This window comes from Myiozetetes cayanensis, unplaced genomic scaffold (genome assembly GCF_022539395.1).
Source record: "Myiozetetes cayanensis isolate MyiCay16 unplaced genomic scaffold, myiCay2020 scf14, whole genome shotgun sequence".
In the NCBI taxonomy this organism is placed as follows: Eukaryota; Metazoa; Chordata; class Aves; order Passeriformes; family Tyrannidae; genus Myiozetetes; species Myiozetetes cayanensis.
The window spans coordinates 17,737,184-17,762,877 of record NW_026087048.1 but is presented as its reverse complement, the minus strand read 5'-3'; the positions used below and the strand labels follow the sequence as shown (position 1 = coordinate 17,762,877).

At 45.6% G+C, this 25,694-nt stretch overlaps 1 protein-coding gene across 2 annotated transcripts in view; it reads right to left on the bottom strand.

Annotated features, from left to right (window-relative positions):
- Window positions 1-25,694, bottom strand: part of LRRK1 (leucine rich repeat kinase 1) — a 72,796-nt gene that overhangs the window by 25,317 nt on the left and 21,785 nt on the right. For both annotated transcript variants that reach the window (XM_050308998.1, XM_050308999.1), the window contains exons 6-19: window positions 20,419-20,645; window positions 19,747-19,874; window positions 19,319-19,482; window positions 18,475-18,612; window positions 14,698-14,810; window positions 13,457-13,533; window positions 10,007-10,136; window positions 9,357-9,469; window positions 8,282-8,496; window positions 6,156-6,320; window positions 3,993-4,165; window positions 1,878-1,998; window positions 1,469-1,628; window positions 585-861 (exon numbers count right to left, since the gene is read on the bottom strand). In XM_050308998.1, the coding sequence (XP_050164955.1) occupies window positions 585-861; window positions 1,469-1,628; window positions 1,878-1,998; window positions 3,993-4,165; window positions 6,156-6,320; window positions 8,282-8,496; window positions 9,357-9,469; window positions 10,007-10,136; window positions 13,457-13,533; window positions 14,698-14,810; window positions 18,475-18,612; window positions 19,319-19,482; window positions 19,747-19,874; window positions 20,419-20,645 (2,201 nt within the window). The remainder of the gene's footprint in view (window positions 1-584; window positions 862-1,468; window positions 1,629-1,877; window positions 1,999-3,992; window positions 4,166-6,155; window positions 6,321-8,281; window positions 8,497-9,356; window positions 9,470-10,006; window positions 10,137-13,456; window positions 13,534-14,697; window positions 14,811-18,474; window positions 18,613-19,318; window positions 19,483-19,746; window positions 19,875-20,418; window positions 20,646-25,694) is intronic.

Genomic DNA, 25,694 nt, shown 5'->3' with positions numbered 1-25,694 from the left:
TATTGATCAACACCTATTGAGGCTAAAAATTGAGTGAATCACGTTACTACTGAAGCCACGCTTTCCTGATTTCACTAGAAATAAAAATACTACTACTTTCAGGGCTGACATAATTATTGATTGCCCAAAGTTTTCTGCCACGCTCAGAATGGAGGATCTTTCACTGGAAACAGATGACTCCAGCCCATCCATATTTCAGATCTGGCAGCCACAGCCTCACATCCTCCCTCGGCTGCAGCTGTGCCGGCTGAGCGCTCACAGCTTCCACCTGCTCATCGCCACATCCCCGGCGGTGTCACCGCCCCTCCGGGCTGGTGGCTGAGCCTGTCACCAGCCTCAATGCACCCAGGGGACAAAGACCTGCTCTGCAAAGCTTGAAAGCTGGTTTGGACCAAAGGATGCTTAAGCTGGGAAATACAGCCTGAATGGATGGGCGCCTTCCATTACCCTCCCTAAGGCTCTCACTTTCTCAGAGTAAGATCCTTGTCCAGATAACCACTTAGAGTGGCAAAGCCTGTCAATATCCACTGATTAAATGGATATTTTTCCTCAGTCTGGCTAAGCTGCTCTAATTATCAACTCACCTGTTATTTGCCACAGGCAGTGCAATTTCAAACTTGGCCAAGAACTGGAAGTACTGCTCTTCGGTCTGCTCAGTGAAGCCCGTCCCGACCAGCAGCATCCTGAGATCCTCTGCTCTGATGACTCCATTCTTAGCTACAGACTTGGAGCTCTTGATGTTGAAAATCCTCTGTAGGCACTCTGAGAGCCAGACAGGGTCAAGGAAGTAGAGGTTCCTCAGGCCATGGCTCGTGTCTGGGAAGTGCAGTAGTGTACCTGTTTCTATGAGAAAATTAATTGCTGCAAAAAATAAAGAGTTGGAGATCAGCAACAGACCAGCATGAGGAAACCACAGCGCAGAGGAATGAGATTATGAGGCAGTTTGTGCAGTTTTATGCATTCCAGATACATCCAGCACGTAGCCAAGTCAAGAGAGTAACATTTATCTGAGGAGTGCTGCTATCTGACACTCCACTTGTAAACCCCACATCTCACTGCCTCACAGGCAGTATTTCTGTCCCCATGACACCTCCCCTTTACCCTCCTCCTGCCATCCTCACAGGGAAGGGCTCTCCCTGCCTCCTGTGGAGCAAGGCCTCCGTAAAGATCACAAGACTGGGGCCCTACAGAGAAGTCAGCCTTGAAACTATGGCAACCCTCATTCTTCACAGAGCAGAAACGAGACAAAGCTTGTTTAAAAAAAAAATAAAAAAAAAATCAGTAGACTCAGACCATCCTAGAAACTTCCCAGTCCCCTCCCCGAAGTTCCATTACTAATCTGCTGTCTTGCCAATTTCTAAAGTGACCTCTGCACTGGTGTAGAGCACTTTGTATTTACTATTTGTGGAATATTTCAGTTGGACACACATATTAATTTCCCAGAAATCACTGGTCTGATCTGACCTACCAGTTTGCAAGTCTTCGTAGTCTTTGATATCATTTCCAGGTGTTTGCTCAATCATCAGTTCTATTTGTCTGTCTGTTAAGTACTGTACATCATCATTCTGACTCCTCCTGTGCTGTTCTGCTAGGACAGCTTCTTGAAGACTGAGGTAACTCCTTGGTATCTGCAAGCCACGAGAGAAACAGCAGGATCAGTATCAGACAGCCATCACTCTGCTGGGGATGAACTGCCTGCCATCACCCCTTCCCAGGGATCTTGCAGTGCTGCCTTTTCCCAAAGCCAGATTGCCATCTTTGTACTTCACGTGCCTCCTGCATCAATAACAACTCCTAAAGTTCACCTCCCAGTCCAAGACGAAGCCCCCCAAAAGGCCCACTTTGGTAAGTTATCACCACGAAATCCCAGTTCTCACCAATCTCCCCGCAAGTTTCTGTGAGCAAATGGAGCTGCCAACGTCCTTCATGTTGCAAGTGACATGAAAAATCAGCTGCCGGAGTCCCTCGAGGCCTTCCAGAGTCCTACACGAGAGCTCACTGCAAAAGTCACACAAGGGCAAAGATTATCAAACCTTATCAGCACACTGGCTTCCTTTCCAGGCTCACTTTCTCTTATCAGTGGCTTTAAATTTCCTGTGTCAGCTGAATGGGAGGAAGGCTGTCAGTGAGCATTTTTAGCTTTGGAGAAAATACCAAGTGGCCTGGAAAAGATATATTAGGCCACATCTGTATCAGGACAACCTCCGCTCTGCCTGCTTCATTCACTGTGCACTGCTGTTCTGTTCCCTGCGCTCAGGGATCTCTGGGGACATCCCTGGCAGCCTGACCAAAGTCATCCCCCTCTGTCCCTTCAGTGCCACACACATCCTGGAAGGGATTGCAGGGAGGAGGAGAACACTGTGCCCCAGCAATCTCTGGAGACAAGTCCAGCTCTCCCCGCCTCAGATCAAAGAGGCACAGTGATGACTACCAGACACCTTTCCCCACCCTCATTCCGGCCCTCGCTCAGCTGGATCCTGTAATCTGGGAATTGATGCTTAGATCCTAAAAGCTGGCCTTCATTATCTCTCTATTAGCTAAAAACCTGCTCTCTCCAGCTCCTACTAGTTTTGGTCTTTTTAGGGACTGGATAAGAACAGTTCTTTTTCACTTTTCCCAACAAAGAGTCTTTCTAACTGATCCTACACGTGTTCCCATGGCAGACAGAAAATCCTTTTCTAAAGCAGGATGTTTTATCTCAAACCTCAGCCCTCAGTGGCACTGGTAAGAGTGTTCTCACCGGGATGCTGGAGGACCTTGACCACTGATAAGAGCACTCTGGGTCACCCACGCAAGGCTTTCACACCCCTCACGCTCCTCTGGCCACAGAGAGCAGCTCAGAGGTCACCATAAAGGTGGACAATGGGGTCCACCCAGATGGGGCATGGGAGGGAGGAGGTACGAAATCAGGCACAACTCCAACTGGGAAAAAATGCAGGGGGAAAGGAAGGTGAAAAGGAATGTGTAGGATGTGTGGCAAGGGTGTAAGAAAGTCCCCTTGAGACAGAATGACTGAAATCATGTTAGGACGCTCTGTGGTGATGGGAAAAGAGGCTTGAGGTGACTCAAACACAAAGCTGGATCCTTCTCACTGTGAGTCTTTGATCCTCTCCCGGGGTCCCTGGTACTCCTCCTAAGGGAAGAGCCAGCTGGGATGCCCGACACAGCGCTTGGATCTGCAGAGCAGCGTGTGGGAGGCGGCTGATGACTCTGCCAGGCAGCAGATGGGAAGTGCTGAGGACATTGTAGTGCCCTTCCTCACTTGCCAGCTGCCACCTGCTCTTGCCCCAGGCAGTGGTGATTTTACCCTGTGTGGTGCCAGCCTGCTGCATTCATGTTCAGCCCTTGGCTGACAGACCTGCTTCTTTCCCCACTGGAGAAGGCTCCTCTCCCCAAGGGCATTCTCTGTCAGCCAAAGGGAGGGAGAGGAGTCAGACTGCATGGCCTGACTGACACCCACCTTCCAGGCAGCACCAGCCCTCCATTATCACACTGGAGAACGTGGCTGGCACAGGTTTGGGCTGAGCTCAGGGGGCTGCCCCGCTCCTGGTCCAGCCAACGCTGCCACGTGAGCCGTGTTCTCACATCAGGTAACACCCACACAGCCTCCCCTTGGCAAACCCTGCGGCTCCCACCCTGTAACAGTCACGCTCTCACTCTTTGCAATATTAATTAGTCAATCTGCACCTTCTCTCCTTGTGACTAATAAACTGTATCACCATTTAACGGTGACAAACCTGAGTGATGCAGGAGCAGTAAACAGGCTGGTCAAGGTCACGACTTTGGAGCTTGCAGCTCTGAGATCCCATGATCAGACCCCTGAGCAACACTGACCTTCTCTCTCATTATGCTACATTATCTCAGTCAAAAATAGACGAAATGCAACGCAGACGAGTCCTTAAATCGGTCCCGTTGCCAAGGAGATCAAGCATTTCAAAATTGTTTAAAGTGACATAATAGTGACTGATCTTCATAAAGGCACAAGTACTTACTGCAGGTGCTTGAAGGTGATATCTGGGAAGCCAGTTGCTCTGGCTCCAGAGGGAGACCGACACAGAGCCAAGACATATGCCCTCAGAGTCGCGATCCTCTCAACGCGGAATTTCGTTTCAATTAAATCAAGGTGTGTTCCTACCACCAGCACCGCCGAATTTGGAGCTTTGGCCTGTACAAGAAAACACTGACAATGATCTCATCCAGATTATGTGGTGGCAAATGCAGTGAGGACATGTGAAAAGTATAATATTCAAGAGGGGGGAGTCACATGCATTAATAAAACAGATTATATATATACACATAAAATAGAGGTAACCTGTCGTGGCATCCTGACAACAGCAAGAAGCGATCTGGGTATTACAGAAGTTCTGCAGAACACAGCTTCATCATCTGCTGCTACTGCAGAGCAGGAAACTGTCAGTTTGGGTTTATTACATCAGGGTTTAACATAAAGGGAGTTGCCCTGTGGTATTAAGTTGCTACGAGTCAGCTCAGTGATGGGAAACAAGTCTGCCCAGACAAAGTTAACCCAACCTGTAGCCAGAAGATCTAACTGTGACTTTCTGTAAAAGCCTCCCTATGCTCTGGAATGGAGACCTGGGGAAGTTACACAAACTTTTTCACTGGAGGCAAATGGAAAGGTGAGATAAACTGCTAGAAAAGTCTAAATCGACTTAATACTGAATCAGAGCAAAGGAATGGATTAGATGATCTCGTGGTTTCCTCCAACCCTTCCGTGACTGTATGACAACAATGGAATGCATCCAGATCTCAGGGAACACGCTGCCAGATGCAACAGCATTGCACAGGCTCACCAGGGATCAGACTCCCAATCCAAATGGCTTTGACCACAGACCAATATTCAGATGCAGCAGTATATGTTTATTTGCAGTCCATCCATTTCTCTCTTATGATTCCTGCTGAAATCTCCCAACCGGAATGACACCAAAGTCAACAGGAGTGGTGCCTGCACCGAGCCAGACCAAAGGGCCCCCTTGGCTCAGTATGCTGCCTGGAGGTTAATGAGGAGTACAGGCACAGGGTCACATGCAGAGATTTTCCCTGGTGTGTTCTCCCACCATCCAGCAGCCCACAGCTCACCAACCTCCTCAGCATGAGACGGTATCTCTGAATTAGTACCACTTGATGGATTTTTCTTCCACCAGTCTGTTTTTCTGACACCCTCAGCACATTGTAGTCCCAGTGAATTCCACAGGTTCTGTTGTGTTTAGGATACTTCCCATTGTTTGTTTCAAAGCTACCATCTCGCTATTTCACTTAATCTCTCCCAGTTCTATTGTAAAAGACCATGAACAAAGACTCCCTTGTGGTTTTCTCCTTACCCCACTAAGTCTACACACAGCCCTCCTCAGTTTTCCATACTTTTACCCATCATGCTCATTTTTCTCTGGATTTTTTTTCTGATGCTACTATGTGCTTGCTGGGATGTATCAAGGACATGGGCACATCACATATTTTTGAAGTATCATAATTTTACTTTCAGATTTGTTACATAGATTGGGTTTTTGAGAGCTGCTGACCATTAAGACAATATTTTTGCAATGACAAGATGTTTCTTTTCTGAAAGGTGTCAGCTTGCAGCCCTTTTTTTTGTATGTTATGTTAAGGCAATTATCAAATAATAAACACTTACAAGAAAATTATGTCGCTGTTATTATAAAAATCATCAACACCAATAAATTCACTGCAGCTCTGAGTCTCAGCTGAGACCTGTCTGGGAAATACTCTCAGGTTTATCTGAATCTAAAGTGTTAAAAATATAACCTCAAGACTAATGTGTGTCTAACCCACACAAGAAAGAAAATGCTTCAAACCCCCCTCGGAGCACAGTGTGGTCAAACACTAATTCCAAAACAAGTATGTTCAGCCTTACTTAGCAAGGGTTTATAAATCAGCTTTTGTTTCGTTCTCTGCTGTGTGTGAGGGAGAACAAAGCAAATGATAAATTTAAACCATTAAATTTAGCGATACGCCTACAGCGTAATGGCAAACGAATTCCAAAAGCTGTGCAAAACTCACAGCCTGGGGACTTTTTAAAAAAGCAGACCAAAAAGAATCTGTAATATCGCATATCTGCACGCTGAGCTCCTACTACTTGATAAATAGATACCCCCTCGAGCCCACCAGTGACTTCTTACCTCAATGTTCAGCAACCAGAACTGCAAGTTTGCCACAGCTTCTTCCCCCAGTGCCAAGTTCCAGACCACTATGTACAATGCTTTGTCTGTGAAGAAACACTGATTGACTGTAGACATGCTTGCTGGGCCTCCGATATCCCAGACATTGAACTCCACTGAATCAACCTACTTAGACAAAGAGAAGTGTTCAAGTCCAACGGTGGCAGTAAATCACTGGGAGATAATAGCTGAAGTATAAACCTACGCCTGCATAATGTATGACACAAGAAGGGGGTTCAATGTCCTAATTGTGCCTCCAGGAAAGATAAATCAACAAGCAATTGTTAGGCATGGCTACCACTTCCCCACAGGAAATCAAGACTAATTACTCGCTGCTAAAACCATAGAGGTGCCCTTGATGCCGGTAAATCTCCAGTTAATGCTGGGGCTTCTCCAGTACAAACAAGGGTCTCATTCTGAGCACTGTATTTCACTGCATCTGGAATAGAAACTGTTTCATCCTTGTCTGTGCCACGCTTGACAGGACCGGTGAAGCTACTTATCAGCCACTGCCACGGGGAACAGGAAACCCCTGCTGAAATCACTTCCACTGAGCTCAGACTGAACCGAGCCAAGCAGAATAGGGATGCTGGGGAGATGGGAAACTTCTCAGGCCCTTTATAAACACCTCCTACATGTTGCTCTGAGGCTTCTGACGTGTGTGCCACGCCAGAGATGGGCCAGAATTACAGTTACTGTAAACTACACTCACTGATTTCTGGGGGGAATATGTAAATGGAGGCCTCCCCAGCTCTGGCTTTCTTCCAAGTATCTCTGCATCCATTCCTCTGTGACAGCAATAAGAGGGAGCATGGCTCTCTGCTTAAATGGCATTCAGGCTCCCAAATGCAGTAGGAAGCATCTATATGCCTTGGAAGCTCTGTCCCTAAAACACTTGGCCCTGAGGAGGCAAGAAGCCTGTGACTGAGGAGAAAACTCAGCCACCATCCTCAGAGCATCACGTAACACCGAGTGGGCTGTTTAGGGGTCTGGGTCCAAGTACTGTCTGATCCCACACAACAAGTTACCCCACGAGGTTTCAGCAAGTATCTCAGCAGGGCTCTGATCTCCCAGCAGAGCCCCAGTGTGAAGTCTCCCAGAAACAGCTGGAAGAACTTCCATATTGTTTAAACCGAGCCCTAACTAGCACAAGAGCTGCTTTGTTCATCCAAAAGGCCTTCAGCTGTGAGTGCGTGTGTGGAGAGACAGAGACTCGGAGGTAGGGACAAAAGCCTGTTCAGCATCTTGATCCCACTCCAGGTCTCTGATGCTGTCTATGTTTTTATTTTATTCAATTACTCTTCAACACAAAATACACAAATCCCTTCTCCCACCAAAGCCTTCCCTTTAAGGAGCCAGCCTGTGCTTGTTCTTTTCTTTCTGTCTCTGGCCTGGCACTCTTTGCTGTAGAATAGCTGAACTCAGCAGGCTCCTTCCCCCATTCCAAAACAGTCTGGTGGTCATGGCTCTCATCTGGGAATGGAGAGCCATGCATTGCACCCCCTCAGCTCTGACAAGATCTCAGACCAATTCTGCAGGCTCTAATCCTTGGGCTACCATGCAGGTGGTGGACAGGGCCACTTAAAATGCTTGGATGAATTCAGTGCTCTCCAGATGAGTTCAATATGGGTTGACACACGCCCTGAATGAGCCATCTGAGATCTGGGTGTTTAAGGTACGCCTTGGACATCCTTGGATCAGAGCAGAGGTCAGGCATCCCACCTTCCACCCACCTTCCCCACCTAGGACAGTTCTGATATCAAGGGACTCCAGCTTCAGGTACTGATGTCCCATTTTCTGGCCCCAAATAAAAGGACAATCTGCTGTAAAGAAGCTGATTTAAAACACACTCTTGGGCCACCCGAGCTGGGAGAGCCAGAATTTCGGCACAGGGGTCTACATACACTCTCTCTCTCTCTCTTTAGAATACAAAGTTGAGCGCTCAGGAAAACAGAACTGTCCTCTAGAAAAAACTGGACATGAAACAGGAATTGTGATAAAAGGGCTCACAATTTCAGCCCAAAAAACGGACACTGCAGGGCTCAAACATCTCCCTGAGGGATGAAGACCTTTGACTGGTTTTTCACCTTTGCCTTGTGTCCCACCGGCTTGGGGAGCTCCCATTTTGTCGTGCGAATGGTGGCGTCGCTGTGCATCATCTGGGGGACTTTCCCCGTCTGCAGGATCTCCACCAGCGTGGACTTGCCCTGCCGTGGAGGGCCGATGACGATCATCTTCATGAGCTTGCACTTCTCCGCCTTGCGCAGCTGCGCTCGCAAATACGCCAGCACCGTCTTGGGGCCTGTGGGAACGGGGAAGGGAACGGGGCTTTATCTCTGGGCTCTGCAGTCACAACCAGGACTGCACAAAACCTGCTGCTGCAGACGCATCAGCTGAGTTAATATTTTCCCTGCAGTTTCAGCTGCGGGCCGAGACAACCCGGAGAATAAACAAAAGAAACCTCCAGCGGACAAACCTGAGACAGAGACCCCAGAGAAAGGTCACTGCTCTGAGGCTCCACAATGGAGCACTGTAAGGAGAAACAAATGCTGGGGCTCACATGCTCCAGAAGCTGAAAGGAAACATAAAATAGTAATTTAGTATTGGAAAATACTCAGTTTTTCCTTCTACTTTTATGTTTCCAGTTAAAATTAGATTTAGGCTTCAACCAGTATACTGCTGGAGAAGGATAATTCCTAATAACTTTGTTCCCACAGGATTTTCTGATTAAAGGGCACAAAAAAGAAAACAGTATTGTAAGAGATCCAAAAATCTAGCAGCTCACAATAAAGTCCCTTCAATGGGACTGTGACTGCTGATCCTAAACATTTTCAGTCTTTAGAAAGACCATCTAAATACCCTAAAATATACACACCGAGGAAGCAAGCCATGCAATTTATCTGGCTTGCATGTTGCAAATGAAATATTGCATTTATAAGACATCATTTTAACATGTGATCTATCTTAAACTGATCACACAGCCAGAGCTTAGCACTGATTGTCAAACTTGGAAATATGAGTAGGTTTCCTCTGTGCAATCCCAGATACCTGGGAAAAGGGTTCAGGCACACACTGTCTGTTCCTCTTCTTGACCATTAAAAGGAAGAGATTTTCATTATAAGTTCAGTCAGTTTAATAAAAAATACACAGGATCAGCCTTACCCTCCTTTCTGATCTCTGCAGGAACGTTACTGATATTTAGTTCCTCGATATCCAGCTGCCAGAGATTAGCCAGCTGTCCAAGTTCTGGAGGAAGCTCTCGGATCCCAGGGTTACTGTACAAAAACAAATAAATCTACCAACAACCAGGCTTTGTGTGTAAGTAGCTGCTCTCACGGACTCTCACATTACACCATTCTCTCCTCGCAGAAATCTGCCATTAACATTTTAATAAGACTACTCAGCACTTTAATAGCAATTTCCATCCTTAAAAGTGATGTACTACCTCAATCTATCGTCTGAGGCAGACAGATGTAATCATCTTTACTGGATAGTTGAGGAAATAAAGGCAAAAATGATGAGTTATTGAATCTAACACTACAGAAACAGACAGCAAAAAGCCAGAATGAACTAGAGGCACATTAGATTCCCAGGCCTGTGTTCAAAGCATTAGATCATCTTCCCTAGTTCAAAAGACCAGCCTCCTCCTTTATCTAAAGCAAACGACAGGCCCAGTTCTAACAAGGGGCTGACTATTTCCAGCTTTTTGATTTCAAAAGCACTGGACATCTGGGGTGGGGCTCCACAGAAGACTGGTCACTAAAACAACATGGAAATAACACTGCAAAGCTTTTTCCAGGACACAGACTTACTTTCCTAAATAAAGTTCTGTTAAACCTTTCAGGAGGCAAACGGACTGCGGGACGGAGTCCAGCTGATTGTCGTTCAGATAAAGAACCTCCAGAGAATCACTCAGGAACGCTGGGAACTCCAAAAAAGGACCTGGAACAAGACAGGAAACAAATTGCACCTTTTAAAAAAGCAACAAACAGGCATCAAGGCTCTGAACCAAGAGCTTCACCTGAACTTTGTAGGCAGGACACGAGGTCACGCTCACTGGCAGGGACCACCATGAAGCAAGAGCAGGAAAGCAAATGGCCTTCAGTGACAATCAGACATCAATGTTGACACCTCAATGTTTTAATATCATGTGTTTGAAGGTTACAGTGTCCAGGGCTTCTGGGGTGTGAGGGAGGAAGTCCGAGACTGCCAAAATGACTAAACATCAGGGGACAAGGGGCACTGATGAATAGATGGTAATATCTTGTGAACTGCCCCTCTTCCAGCCCAACAGCTGGCAGTGAAAGGGCATATGGAGGGCACAACTGTTTCTCAACACGGCACTGAAAGGGCCCACCAGTGGCACAACTGGTTTTTCAACATGTTTTTTCCATATTGCCTGAGAAAAGCCAGAAGCCACTCAGAATTTACGGGCAGGCCCTCACGTTGCATCCTGGAGTAATTTATGGTGGATCAAAGTCAACAACAACAGAGAAGAAAACCCAAACTGCAGCTGACAGGCTGACATATGCTGTCTCTAAAACACACTGGCGTTTACCCCTCTGTTCTGTTTTACTCTGAGAGGACTCAGGGCACGTCAGACTCTCTCCATGTCTGAGCAGCAGATTGCGTATTTTGGGAGCAACCCAAGTAATAATAGCAACAACTGCATGGCTGAGTTGCTGCTGCTGGAAGGGTTCAAACAAAGGGAAGTTCAGCTCGTTCCAAAGAGCATCATTTCGCTCCACAAATTGCTCCTGGGATAGTGGCACGAAAAGCTGTCATGAATTGTGTTGCTGCATTAAGAGCGTCGCATTTATCTGCCAAGGAGCATCCTGAAGTCAAGGAAAACTAGGTAGGTTTTGAGTCTGATTGGGAAAGTACAATCAGCACCACCTGCTGCCTCCATGGTCAATCAAAGCAACTCCCTGAGATGTGAGACCCTGCCTTCCCCTAGCACAGGACGGTTCCACTTCCACCAAGATCTCCTTCCTCTACAGAGAAGAGTTGAGGAACTGTAACTAGACTTAGCAGAAAAAGATTAAAAAAAAGAAAAAAAGAAAATGGAAGAGGTTCTCTCAGGAAAAATTCCCCAGTTCTAATATTAACAGCATTTCCAGCCTGAGCCATGATCAGAAAAGGAGTAAGATAGAGTCCCACTGTCTGCAGGGGTGTTTCATATACGTGACAGGTCTGGTGTGGGCAGAGTGTCACAGTCCGCCTTTGAGTTTTCAAATAAAAAATCATCTTGGGGATTATTTTAGGAGAACAGCAGGCTTATTCATGGATGCAATTCACTTCCTTTCTGGCTCATCGCTGGACTTAAACTTTTCATTGTTCCTCTCCAGTATGCACCTAGGCACAGACAGATTTAGTCCCTCTTGGACACGTAGGAACAGCCACCTAAAATAGCAGCTCGAGTCTGAATTCACCAAGGAGTCCCAGGTGGGAAGGGGTGTACTATATTGGAAGCAAGCTCGAGGTGTTTATGAATTGTAATTATTTATTCATGAGTTATTTATGATTTCTCTGGCTTGAGCTCAAATTTTCTTTTAAAGAACTGTAGAAAAATTAAAACAAATCCCATCTTGAAAATATATTTTTGGATGAGTAAACACCACCAACGCCGCATGCGTGTGCAAGAAGTTATTCTGAGACTTATCAATCCAGTATAGTGAGCTTCCATAAATTATTCTCTTAAAATAATCTAAACTTAAGTAAACAGCTTTGTTGGTAAATCAGATGAAAACCTGCCCCCCTCCCCCAACCTCACCAGGAGACTTCTGTGAGTAGCTGATGTACTCCAGCTTCTGTTTTCTCTTATGTTCTTTAAATTCTTGGCCACATCCTCTAGTCTCACCAAGCTATACTTGGCAGAGGAACAGAGAGAAGGAGATGAGCTGGCTTTGCTCTGCCTCTGTGGCTGTTCAACCGTGGCACCAGCCAGGTGGGCTACTCTGTGCCCTCCTGCAACCTGAGACCACCTGAGGCAGCTCAAAGTTGCACCAGGGTATGATGTGCCAAGGCTTTCAAATGCTGCTAATGCAGAGTCCACCCTCTCCTCCTTTATGCAGGGGGTTATGCTGAGTTTGCAGCATGTAGACATTTCCATTAGGACAGCAATTCCCTTTTTAAAGCTGGTTTTAGTTGCCTTTGCCTGCTGCTCCTCTCTTTCTCTCCCCACTTTTAAATGCTGCTTCACAGAGAAGCTCTCAGGATATGTCAGACTCCACAGATTCACAAGACTCAGACTCTTCTCTAGTTGTTCCATGTTCAGGATTTCACCAGTGTCACAGCAGTTCTATTTGCATTTCCTACCTGTGACACAGAGCAGACCAGCCCCTGCTCATCCTTAGGGTGCACATACCCTGCTGCACAGCAGCCTCTACTTCCACGGACAACAAAAAGAGTAGGATTAGCTTTGCCTGGAGGTCCAGGTAGAGCCTCTGCTTCCCAGATGAGCAGACTGGAGGTGAGGATCTCGAGCCCATAACCCACGGCTATGGCTGTACGTGCTTCATTTTGCAATTTTAATTGAGATCATACACAATTTGCAGGGGAAATGAGGAAAGCATTTGCTGCAGGAGGGTCTCCCTCCCACGAGCAGCTCAGGGCTGCTCGGGAGCGTTCAGGGAGGCACTGGCTCCATCCCACTCTGCAGTTGGCAAGCAGTGCTTTAAAGCCAGGCATTCTGCAGGCAGCCAGAGCGAGAAAGCTCTCTAAGTGCTTTAAAATAAAACAAATAAACAAAAGAAATGGAGACAAATCCCACAGAGGTCAGGAAGCAGTGCAATATCTGAAGATATTCCTTTGTTCTCTCTGGGATTTCACGTGCACTAATCCAGAGCATTTCTTCTGCTCTGCCCCAAACTGTGGATGCAAATCACAGAGACAGGGGAAAATGTGCCATTTACAAAGTCAGGAACAGAAACAACCCTAAGAGTAACAGGGGTAATTATGGGTTAATTTGCCTTCAACATACCAGTCAGAACTCTGGCTACAAAGCATGACCTTCATGAAAAGAACAAAAGCTCTGTGAAAGAAACAGGTTTCACTCATTTTTCATCTTCCTATATTGATGGTACCAACCAGCTGCACCATTTATTTAGAAACATTTTACCTAAAACCCTATTTTGTCTCAGTTAAACGCTGTTGCATTTAAAATCGCAGATGAATTTACACTGATCTCCCTCCAACCAAACTCCACAGATTCCTGCTGCTCACCTGGCACTCTCAGCACTTGCCTCCCCACGCCCCCTTACCTGCCTCTGGGCCACCACGCACCCTGTTCTTGGTGGTGAAAAAGGGAATCCGCTTCGTTTTAAATCCCTCGTCGCTCCTGTGGGCCAAAAATCAAAAAAAAAAGGGAGACATGGAAAAACAGGCTTGGACAATGTGCTGAGCTGCATGCCTGGGATGCTCCATGATGCACAGTCTGCCCCCACTAAGGCTGTTGATCCCCAGCACAGCCCTCACGGGTTCCCACCTGGAGAGGTGGGATTGAAACCTGCTGCGCAATCACAGAGCCAGACTGCAACAACACTTGTCCAGGCCCGATGGTTTTACTCCTGGCAAATCAACAGAGCTCCTCAAGGCAGCACTTCCAGCTCCCAGGGCGAGAGCACTTGACCCCCAGCTTTATGGGTGTCAAGGTTAAGTGGGCTGTCAGACAGCAGATCGAAGGAGCTCCACGAGAAGCGCCGGAGAACCGAGCTGCTGCCATTCCCTGCCCACACCAGAGGGTCTCTGACAAGGTGACCCACCAACATGGCTCTGGAAATGCACTGAGACGTTCAGAAAACGGCAACCTGTCTTTTGCAACTGACACAGCAGCTCCTGAGGACTCCAAAAAATGTGTTGGACAGGCACCCAAACGAGGAGATATCAGCGTGGCACAGCTCAGAGCAGTTTTGGAGAAGGTTAGGGACCTTTAACTCTCTATGTTAAACATCCCTATTGGAATTTCTAAACAGGAGAGCATCACTCTTTTATTTGATGACCTTTTTAACATCAATCTTAGAATCATAGAATCATTCAGGTTGGAAATCTTCTCTACGAACTTGCAGCTGGTTACACTTCCATTTAAAAACCCAAAGATTTTTCATTTTTTCCAAAACAACACTCCCACACAAACTACAAACTGAAGTCCAGCCAGATGGCTTATGGTTAAGATCTGCTCCCCACAAACTGGTATTTGCAGTGAGGAACCACACACTGGGTTAAAGAAATTCCTACATGCTCTGAAATTAAAGTGCCAATTATCAGTAATCTATCCACTTAATAAATGATACAGTGTGCTAAATGCCCAAAGAATCAGCAAAGGATAATTCATCACTGTCACAGACACACAATAGACTTAGGGACATGGTATGTGGATATCAATGCCTTCTATGCAGGTGATTAATTCTCTCCTGACACCCTTTGTGTCACACGAGGGATCGGGCTTGCCATTATTTCTTCAGCTTTTCTTTTCTCAGCCAAAAACTTTGAAAGAAACACTTACTTCCCAAGTTGGTTTTTTGAAAGATCCAGTGATTTAAGTTGTTTGCAATTCCACTTGTCCTGCGAAGGCAACGTAACCAACTGATTTCCCGGCAGCTTCAGGGACACCAAAGCCTAAAGAGAGGAACAGCCTGCAGTTAGAAGACAGAGCGCCCCAAACACACAGAAAGAGCTTTTTTAGCGTGGCTATTAAATAACAGAAACACCGAGAAAGTACATCTTATTCATCAGAACATCCTGTCCGTGCTGCCCAGCATGCAAACATTTCCTTCTTGTCCCCAGCAAGCATATTCTGCACGGAGCAGCACCGCTCTCAGCTCGGGGAGATTATTACTCTGCTCGCTGACAGATGCACTTGGAAACGACCCATGCAAGAGGACATTTTGCTTTAAGCGAGGAAACCTTTCCAAATGGAAAAGAACAGTGTGATTTACCAACACAGCATGCCACGTATGGATAGGATTATATATATATTTATATGTGTGTGTGTGAAAATTGGTGTTCAGAGTGGGCTTACACCTGTTGAGTGTGAATAAAATCATGCAAAACATGAACTGCTTCACACAAGGAAAGATTTTAATTGCTTTTTTATCTCTATTGAAGTGGAAAGGATTTATATTAGTTTTCCAAGGTCTGTACAAGTTACCCACCCAGGTTTTTTACCCCCCTCCCACCAGAGACAGAAATTTTAAAGCCAAGTGAAGCTGACTGACCCCGCACAGTTCACACCATACAGAAAGGATTCAGCTGGAAACACCATGAATAAGGTTAAATATGAGGTCTCCTTTACACTTAACCAAAATATAAAAGAAAAAAATGTAGTTCCCATTCAGATTTGTGAAGTTTATGCTCTTCCATCTGTCCTTAATAATGCTGAGGCTCAAATGATCGTTTTCATTTGGTTGAAAATCCAATTTTCCACTGAAGAACAGTCTTCTATGTAGAGTTTCCAACCAAGTTTACTCTGCAAGTTCCCCCCACGAAAACTGAGATAAGCAGAACGTGAGCTGAATTATCTCGTGCCACAAGTACAGCACTAATAATGAATTATACCCCATGGAAATCATGTTTTACCAGCAGAGACTTCAGCTTCAAGTATGTTTTATGTGCTCCATTTAATAATAAAGGTTTATGCCCCTTTTCATCGAGCAGGATTAACAATGTCTCACAAAGTTTGTTGGCCTTGCTCCCCTTTTCTTAGATTGGAAAAATATGAGGTATCCACGTGACAGCGACGATGGACAACCAGCAGTTGCTGGAAAGGGAATTATCATGCAAAACGCTCCCTCTAGTGATGGGAGAGGGGCCTTGTTGGGATTTGGGAAAGGTGGAGCAAAATAAAAGAACTGCAGACAAGGCAGAGTGAGCCACTGGAGGAAAGGGCTGGAAAACTGAGTCCTGACAGCCAATGCTTTTCCCATCGTTAGTCTTCCACTGGCTCAAGCTCCCTTTGGAAGGAAGGCCCAGCCCGCCCTCCGCGCCTGGTGTGGAGCTCTCTCCAAGTACCAGCATGGGGCTGTGCACTGACAATGCCTCAGATTTCTCCCCAAAACATCCCTGAGCAGGGGGTGGGAGGAAAGGGAGGCTACACGTTCCAGAATTAGCACAAACTCGGTCCTGTGTGGTCTAGCTGGGGTGCTTCATTCTCAGTCAGCTGTATCCGTGTTACATGTCCCCCCAAACGCTGACAAAGGCCACTCTCCAGGATGCTGAGAGCCTGGTGAGATTCTATCCAATGCTTATGTGCTGTCTCCATAGGGAAAATTAGTGACTTTCAACTGGCTCTGGTTCTTCATGGCTGTAATTCTGGAGATGTCTAGTCCTTGTTTAGCAATTGCCTCTCCTCCCTCATCTCTAACTTCTCCATTTTTGCTGCCTCACAGGATGAGAACAGGGGCCTCCAGAAGGGACACAATGGCAGTGGCAGACAAACTTCCTTCAAGCCTGCTGCCACAGTTGCAGAAAGGGTGTTAGATTGTACCTGGGGGAAGGAACTGCAGCATTCAGATCACAGTGGCTCAGTCAGCTCATGATGTGGAAAAGCTGACCAGAGTCTTACTTGAATAAGTCCACCCAGGGAGGGTCAGGTGTCTTCAAGAGAAGCAAACTAGGTGGAAACAATCTAGTCTAGAGAACTAAAACCTTGGATTGGAGAACATATGGCTGGTTCCTTTAGAAGGCAACAGCCAGGAAAGCTGAGGATGTTCCTGCTTCCCTTAACACCACATTTCCAGAACATACATCATATTAGCGACTGTGAGCTGGTCCCAGTCTTAAGATTCCTCCACAAACCATGCAAAGGGCAGTGCTAAACTACAAGTCCCACCAGTCTAGGTCAGAGACCTGCTTTCAAGTCACAGGTCTCCTCTGCTTTTCACTTTTCCCAGGGAGAAGGCAGTTCACTGCTGTTCCTACATAACAATAACACATTATATGTAGGAACATGTTACTGCAAATTTCCTCCCCTTCCCACACCTGCTCCTGGAGAGGGTTGGAGTGTGAGTGTAGCCCTATTCACCAGCACAAACTCTACAACCAAGCCAAGCCAGGGTTCACCTGGGCATGGGCTTTCACCTTCTGTTTGCCCACCATGCTCCAGCCCTCAAGGGACTGGAAATATCTGCTATTTATTCCTTTTATGAAGAGGTATGGATAAAAATTGACACAATTTAGGGCAGTCAAAGCTCGCTAACTTTGAAAACAGACCATCAGCAGGGGTGGCACTGAGGTCTCTGACCCTCTTTACTGGTGCCTTTGCACCCCCCAGCAGCCTCTGAGCAGCAGCACCCAAAAATTGTGCCCTCGAAGCACCACCTAGTGTTTAATGCCCGTCATGGTGGCTCCCACCCACTGGGATGATTTTTAATGCATCCACAAAAAGCAAGTTTTGGAGACAATAGTCCATAGGATTCATTCTGTTTTGGGAGAAATGCCAATTGAAAACAAATGGCTCCCAGAGAGCAAAGCCAAATCTGAGGGAATCATTAAAGAGAACTGAGGGAGTTCAACCCTCAGTACTCCTGTTCCAGCAGGAATAAAAGGCACCTCTTCAGAAGACTCCTGAGATCCAAAATGATCCATCATTTCTGCAACCTTCCCACAGAGGCCAGCAGTGAAAAGCATGAAACTTCTGCACAAAGATTGGCCTCTGTTTCTCTCACCATACCCCCCCAGTTTCACAATCTGGAAGGGAAGCTTGGAGGAAAACCTCAAGTTCTGCCTTGTTTTCATGTCAAAACCAAACAAAACCACAAATTCTGAAGAATTCTGATGTAAAACTATGGATCTGTGTCTTGTCCACTGGCAAGAATTATTTAACCTACAAACTTAAAGATTGCAGAGGTCCCAAGTAACATTGTCTAGGGCATTCAAACGTGCTGTTTTCAGCCCAGAAAGACTAACCCTTAATTGCACAACACTGGTGTGCCAGATGGAGAAAAAACACGACCATTTGGGAGCATTTTTGAGTACATCAATATTTCAGTGGTTGGAGCTCAGAGCTACAATGCAGTGGTTCTGTTCCAAACTGTGCTCCCAATTTCTGGAAACCATAGACACCCAAAGAGTTCTCAGAACACCTGTGTCAAGAGCTAGATATCATATCACACTGGATGAGGGCCTGACTGTACTGATTCAGGTGGTTCCAGGCGGCTCAGAGACCCTCTGCAATTGCACCAACTCAAAACTGCACAGTCCCCCTCCTCAACAACTGCTGTGACCTCGAGGTCTGAGTCAGTACTAGGAGAAATCCTGTGAAGTATGAAGAAATGACACTTACTTCAAGCTGGAAGAGTCCTGGTGGAACTTCTTTTAGTGAATTCTCAGAAAAATCCACTTCTCTCAGGTGATTTTTCCAGAAAACAGTCAACGCATCAGGTAGGAATTCCAGTGAGTTTCTCGATGCCTTACAACATTTCTGGAAAACATAAAAGAAAACACACTTACAGAGTAGGAATAATCCCCTTCAATAATGAGGTAGATAAGCTGTCACATGTTAAAGGCATAAATAAATTCATTCTAGGCAATGTCTTTAAATATTTTGACCTAGATAAATTACTGGGCAGGCAGGCACATGGGATTTGCTAAGGAGATGCACTTAACTGATGGGCAAATTCTTTGGTGAGGCAAAATGTATCTCAAAAGTTATTTTGGAAATCATCCCCATTTGCTTTTCAACCATAAACAAACACTTCACCAGAGTATCCTGTTCTGTTACAATAATGAGGAGTGAAATCACAGTGATGGGTCGATAAAGATGTCCTAATTAGCCATGGCTTTGGGCAAAGTTAACTTTGAATAAAGGCTGAGTGTTCTGTAAAACGATCCTAACAATTATAACAATTATGCTCATATGAACTACAGGGAAAACTAACACATCCCTGTAATAAGACACGTTTCTAGGAGTTTTCCACCAGTGCCATCAACATGGTGAGAACAGGGTAAAACCTCAGAAAGACCCGATCTGAGACCCATAAACCAAATTAGGGAGGTGAACTTTTACAGAAACAGAACACCCTTTTAAGCACTTGACACAGCTTTTTTAAGCACCACATTTTATTTTCTGCATTGTTTCAACAGCTCTTTCAGCCTCTGACTCTGTCAGAGCTTACAGTTCAACTTACCAAGGGGCAGGCCCAGGGATCTGGAAACACTTTCAGCTGATTTCTGGAAACATTCAGTACGTTTAGGGACTTGAAGCAGTACAGAAAAACCGTTGGAAGTTCCACCAACCTGTTGTCAGAGACATCAAACTCCTGCAGCTTCCTTAAACCAATCCAGTTAGTTGCTAGAAAACAGGAAACATTGGGGACTGTATAAGCACGACAGCACTCTGATCCAGCAAGAGGAACAACACTTGTTAGATAAAAACCGAAGGATTTCATGAGGGCTAAAGAACAACCAGGCTTTTTCATGTACTTCAGACAAAGGGCTGAGAGACACTGAGCATCTCCATCTAATACTGGTTTTGAGCCCTTGTTATACCAGTTTGGGGTTCTCCTCTGCAACTCAGCAGCCTTGAAATGTAAGCAAAATACTGGACGGTACGTACTGTTCTCCTCGTCAAATAACTTCTCCATATAGTTTTTGGAAGCGATGAGTTTTTTAAGGTTTTTAAGATGTAGGAATCCAGTAGGGAGAGTAGAGAGCCTGTTGCTGGATACATCGACCTCGAGTAACCTGTGAGTACAGAACATACTCAGTCAGGCATCAGTAAAATGCTAGCAAAGAATCCTGTTGCCATAGACATCTTTTTTTTTTTTTTTTTTTTTTTTACCAGGACAGCTTTAGTTCTGAATGAAAGCAGCTGAAATGTGCCTCACAAAGCAAAGCATAAAGCCCTAATTAGAAAATTAACCCTTCCAGGGAGCGAAGTGGTCTGGATAGACAGCAGACCAGATCATTGGTATCAGCCAGTAAATGTCAAAGTCAGCTCAGGTCTTAGTCTTAGGGGAATGGGGCTCAGCAGAGCTGGAGAAAAGCAGAGGCAACATGAGACAATACATGGACAAAAGTCCCCACAACTGTCCTGATGACAACTAACATGGAAATACTGAGAACACAAAGGGGCAAATCCTAAGTTAAACCTCACAGCAGACAGAAAATACAGCAAAAAACTCCTGCAGTATGCTCTTCGCTCACACAGTTTCACACAGGCACATGGACTCATTTGAACCTGCTCTCCACATGGGTTCAGTTTGCTGCAGGCATCCAGTGCACACACCTTGTACATATGATCTCATCAGAGGACTGTACACCGGGTAACTCCGTCAGCTGATTGTCAGCCAGGCTGAGCTTCCTGAGGTTTATCAGGCCCCATGGGATCACGGATGGAAGGGACACCAGGCAGTTGGCAGAGAGATCAAGCTCAGTTATCTGACAGGAGATATCTATCAGCCAGTCTAGATCCACCCAGGGCAGTTTGAGGTTTGACCAGTTCACACACAAAGCCTGCATATGTCAAAGAAAGAAAAACCACATTAGTGAGGTCCCAGTTGCTCTCAGCCTGTGTTTCAACACCAGGAATCTGGCAGAGCAGAGCACAGACCATAAACATTTTGCTCACTTTCCAATCTGCTTCTAGGAATTAAACTGACTCAGAGATGAAATCATGGCTGGATATCAGCAGCTCCTGCTGTATCTGCTCCATGATCTCACTCCAAACACTGTGAGCAAGTGCAAGCAGGGAGCCTGGACTTCTTCCCCAGTCCATACACCAGCTCCAGCAAGCCCCTTGCCTGAGACCAGCATGCCCCAGCCCCTAATGGTGAGTTTTCATGGGGCTGGATGTTCCACAGGACACATCCCACCCTACACCAGCAGCATGTTATGGACAGATCATGGAAACCGTCCTGAATCCAGACTCCACTGACAGAACCCCAACACTCTGCCTCTTAGACATGGTCTGCATTGCTGCCCACATCTCCAGGGGACTCTGAACACCAACAGAACCTCCAACAGAACCCTGAGGAGCCCTGAGGATCAGGCAGCTTCTGACATGCTGATGGATCATTCCTTGTGCTCTGTAGAGAGGACAAGGACAGATCTGCCGAGTGTGGAAATGACTTTTCAGAAAGAGGCCTGTTGCTGTAGTCATTAACATATGCCCAGACACTGCTCTTCCACCTTAAACCTTCCATCAACAAGCAGTCAAACTGTTTTGGGGGAGGTTTAGGTTTTGCCAAGGAACACCTGGGAAAGGCAGGGGAAGGCAAACACCTCCTATAAAGCATTTCTAAACAACAGAAATTTGCTCAGTATCATTCAGGAAGATATTTTAGTTTCTGAGAGGCATGATGTTGGCAGTTGCCTCCTTTCTAGACAATGTTCTGCTGCTTTTGACAGTAAGATGAGGAAGTCGGTTTATCGTCTTTTGAGAAAAAACAGAAGCTGTTGTGAAAGGCATCACTACTTATTCAGGCTTGAGCTTGGACAGAAGAAAACATGAACACACAGCAGTCACCAATGCAAGGAAACAACCCAAGGCCTCATTTTCAAGATCACCTCATTGCATTCCAAGCTGTGTTCCAAAATACACCTTTGTAAACTCCTTTTCCCAAAGCTTTCTCACAAACTTGGTATTTTTGACAAAACTCATCCCCAGAACAGCCTCAGTGGAATGATCATCAATTCTCCACCAGGAGGCAGCAAGGACCATACAGCAAATTAATTTGCTTTCCAATGCCCACTATTTAGCTCTGAAGACCTTTTAAACCCCAGATTTAAAATGAAAAGGAATACATTTTGGGAAGGGAGGGAAATAAAAGAGAAACAAAGGTCTATCTAAAACGGTTATTTGAGACTCAGGACTCCAAGTAATGCAGATCAGACTGTTCAAACGTGTAGGAGAATGGAACAAAGGGTAAGCACAAACAGTTGCCCTTATTGGCAGCAACTGTATTTAGTGCAGACACAGTGCTTTTCAAATCTTCCCTCGTGAGGCCTCAGGACAGCCCTGTAAATATGAATGGAAATATTATGCCCATTGTATCACTGGGGAAACCAAGGCAGAAAGCACGAGCTGTTTGTTTAAAGTTACATTCCCCATCACACCACAAGGCATCCCTGTAAAACACAACAAGCCAGCAGCAACAAGACATCAAATTAAGCAGAGTAGCCACTGCTACTGCAAAATACACAATATCCAAAGGGAGTTACTCTGCAAAGCTTCACACTGACACTAAACAGTAAACTGCTCTACCCCCCATTTTCCAAGTCTTAACAGCTTCCTGCTTACAAACCCTTGTTTTAAATTCTGTATGTGGTTTTCTGCAAGTTCCTCTCACCTGCAACATACACCACAAATCCCTGGGCCTGGGAGAAAAGTACCTGTCCTTGAGTACATAACCAAGGCAGTAATAACAAGACCTGCAGCCTGTTTTTGTGGGTGCAAGCAGGACCGTGTGTCTCTGCTGCTTCTCTTTGCAGACTGATACCCATCTCTATTTTGCATCTAGATTGCTGTGTATCCTTTCCCTGAAAAATGCAGAGCCATGGCCAAAGGGTATTTAACATGATAAAAAGATACCTGAAGAATTCAGACAGTGCCTCCCCAAACCACAGATGAGATTGTGAAATCCAGCACCTGCTATGAGGGCTGCAGGATTGGTGTCCTGCCTCCAAGGCAGCTTTTTGAATCTCAGCAATCAGTGCCCTCCTTCCCACTCAGTCCTCCTTCCCATCCACAGCCAGGGACTGAGAGTGCCTCTTGCCCCTGAGTGCTGCAATCTGGGGGGTTTCGTCTGACTTAGGGACACTGGACCAAATACATCCTGGTACCAGTGACCTGATGTCAGGGGAGTTACCTCAGGGCTTTACTTGGCTCAGGACTCTGCAGTGAAAACGTAATTAAGTGAAAGAAAGCCTGGCATGCCACAAAGAGAGGGGATTTCCTCCCCAACCCATACTTAATCATCCCCACTATCTTCCTAGGAAAGCCAAAGGTCTTTGATGCCAAAGGTCTATGATGCCAAACGTGCAGAACACAGTGATCAACCCAATCCTTCACTGTTTGGAATCAGCTGGGGAGCTCTGTGCTCAAATGAGAGACAGAGGATGTCAGCTCTGGGCACAGCCTGACTCCAGGCATCTCACTGCTCCTCAGAAGGGCAAGGAAAACCTCTGCAGACTCCCCTCTCTTGCCAAGGGAAGGATTTCTCAACATAAGCCCTGAAGACTAAACTGAAATCCTCAACAACACCGACGTCAGGGGATGCACTGAAGAAGGCAAGAGACTGGAAATTGTGCAGAAGCAGGAAACCCTGCTGCTCTTGGGCAAAGGATCAACTATAAATATGAAAAATATTTACTTAAATCTGAGACTGTCTGGTAAGGTGATTAAAAAGGGCTGTTGTGCATTTCTCCTAAATGACGTGACGTGTCCCAACAGAACCTCGCTCCTGCCATACGTGGGATATTCTGAGGGTGGTGATCTGCTTCCTCCATCACCAGCACTGCTGTGAATCTTGAGTGGGACTGCTGCAGATCTCTATACTGATGGTGATGTAACCAGGATGTACCAGGCAGGGGATAAAAAAAAAAAAAAAAGAAATGAGAGGAGGATCCCACACATACACATAACATTTGTATGCTTGTATATAAGATTATTGGTAAAATATGTCCTAGGGAAAATGCAGCAGCCCAAGCTCTTTTCTGGTCTGTGATGGAAAAATTAAATATATCTCCCACTACACACACTGGAAAGTTACATTTATCTCCATGCTGATTACACCTATCAAAGTCTGGAATCTGTGCCCAGCCACTTTACTGCAGAGGGTCTTTTTGGCATTTGTTACCTGTTCCTGTAAAAATGGACCACTTCCTCTCTTTAGCAAGACTGTGGTTTGCTGTGGGGATAAATTTATGCCAGGGGGGAAAAAAAAAGGAGAAACAGATATTAGAAAAATGAGATGTAACTCCTCTTGTCTCAGCAAGGGCAGCACTGCTCGGTGCAGTGGCTGTCTGGAAGGTGTGGCAGCCAAAACCAGCTCTCCAAGCACATTTTCTGCATAGCTGCAGCATTCACTACTGTGAAATCCACTGGAGGTCAACTGTGCAGTGTTTCCACTCAGAGATAGCACAGATGGGACAAACCCTTTCGAAGTTCTGGGCTCTGAAATGGTCAGTGCTGGCTCTGCCCCGTCCAAGGGGAGAGGTTTTCTGACATCCAGCTCGTGCCATGCAACACAACCCAGTCCTGCTTCCCCCCAGAGCAAAATCCATCCCAGCACCGGCACGAGGAGACCCGAATTCATGAACCTTCTGAGACAAGCAGGAAGCACTGGGGCTGTTTGTTTGCAGCTGCCATGAAGTTGTGCTTTAAAAGATTATCAGTGTGACTGTCCCTTCCCGGGGACCTGAGCTCTGCAGACAAACTGGGACACATCTTCCCGAATTTGTCCCAGTCTGCCAAAGCGAATTCAAAGGGAAGGTATTAAATAAGCAAACATATCAAAAATAAACAGCTGCTAGAAAAAACAAGGTCAGGTTTCTGGGTTTTTTTTTTTTTCTTTACTTTTTTCTTTCTTTCTAAACCTGGCCCTTCTGGCAATTAGCTGATGTTTTAAGACTGCTCTTTTCTTCTTCTTCACTCAGGGTGTGACAACAGCAAAGCTGAGTCATTTTTACAGCAGCTAAGTTAAATATTGCCAGCAAATTCACATGGAAAACAGACCTCTTCCCTGTTGATTCAAACATTTATTCCAAGTTTATTCAAGCTGAATTATCCAGTTGGATTTTTTTTTTTTCTTCTAAAAGGCATGTAGTTTTATCAACCCTTCTCCCATATCTAGGATTCAGCTTCCTTTTGTTTATTTGTCAACAAAATTAAGAATAACACAGGGAGGGTTCTGAATCTGCTGATTGAACCTAACCAAGTCAAGCTCACTTATGTGGTCTGTAGTCACTAACACTCAGAACACCATCAGCAACCCAGTGAGACGGTTTTGGCAGGAAAACAAAGAATGGAAAACTTTGTAAAACTCTGAAAACCTCTCTGCTTATTTTTACTTAACACCAAAGCAGAATCAACAGCCTGCAATGTTACAAAGTGAGCAAACAGACACTCCACTGGATTGATTAGGGACAACTTTCCACTGCAAAAACTTTTATGACCTGATGAAAACTGTAACTACTGAAAGGTCAGGGCTCTGATGCTCCTATTCAGTGTTGGACAAACTACACAGTAAGGGGGGAAAATGAAAAATGCCTGATAATAAATTGCTGGGTAACAGTACAAATAATATGAAATACTATTTGCTTCCCTACAAAGCAGTAACAGTGTGAGACATTCTTCAGTTCTGAATAAAGGATATTTGGATAATAGAGATTAAGAGTACAAAGAATATAGCCTAGTCATCCAAAGACATTTAATAATAATGAAAGGTATTAATACCCTGCATGAAAACAATGCCACTCAACTGCAGATCTCAAAGCATCCATCTCAAAGCACTAAGCCTTCCAACAGCTGTGGGATTTGAGGAGTTTAAATCTCCCCATTTT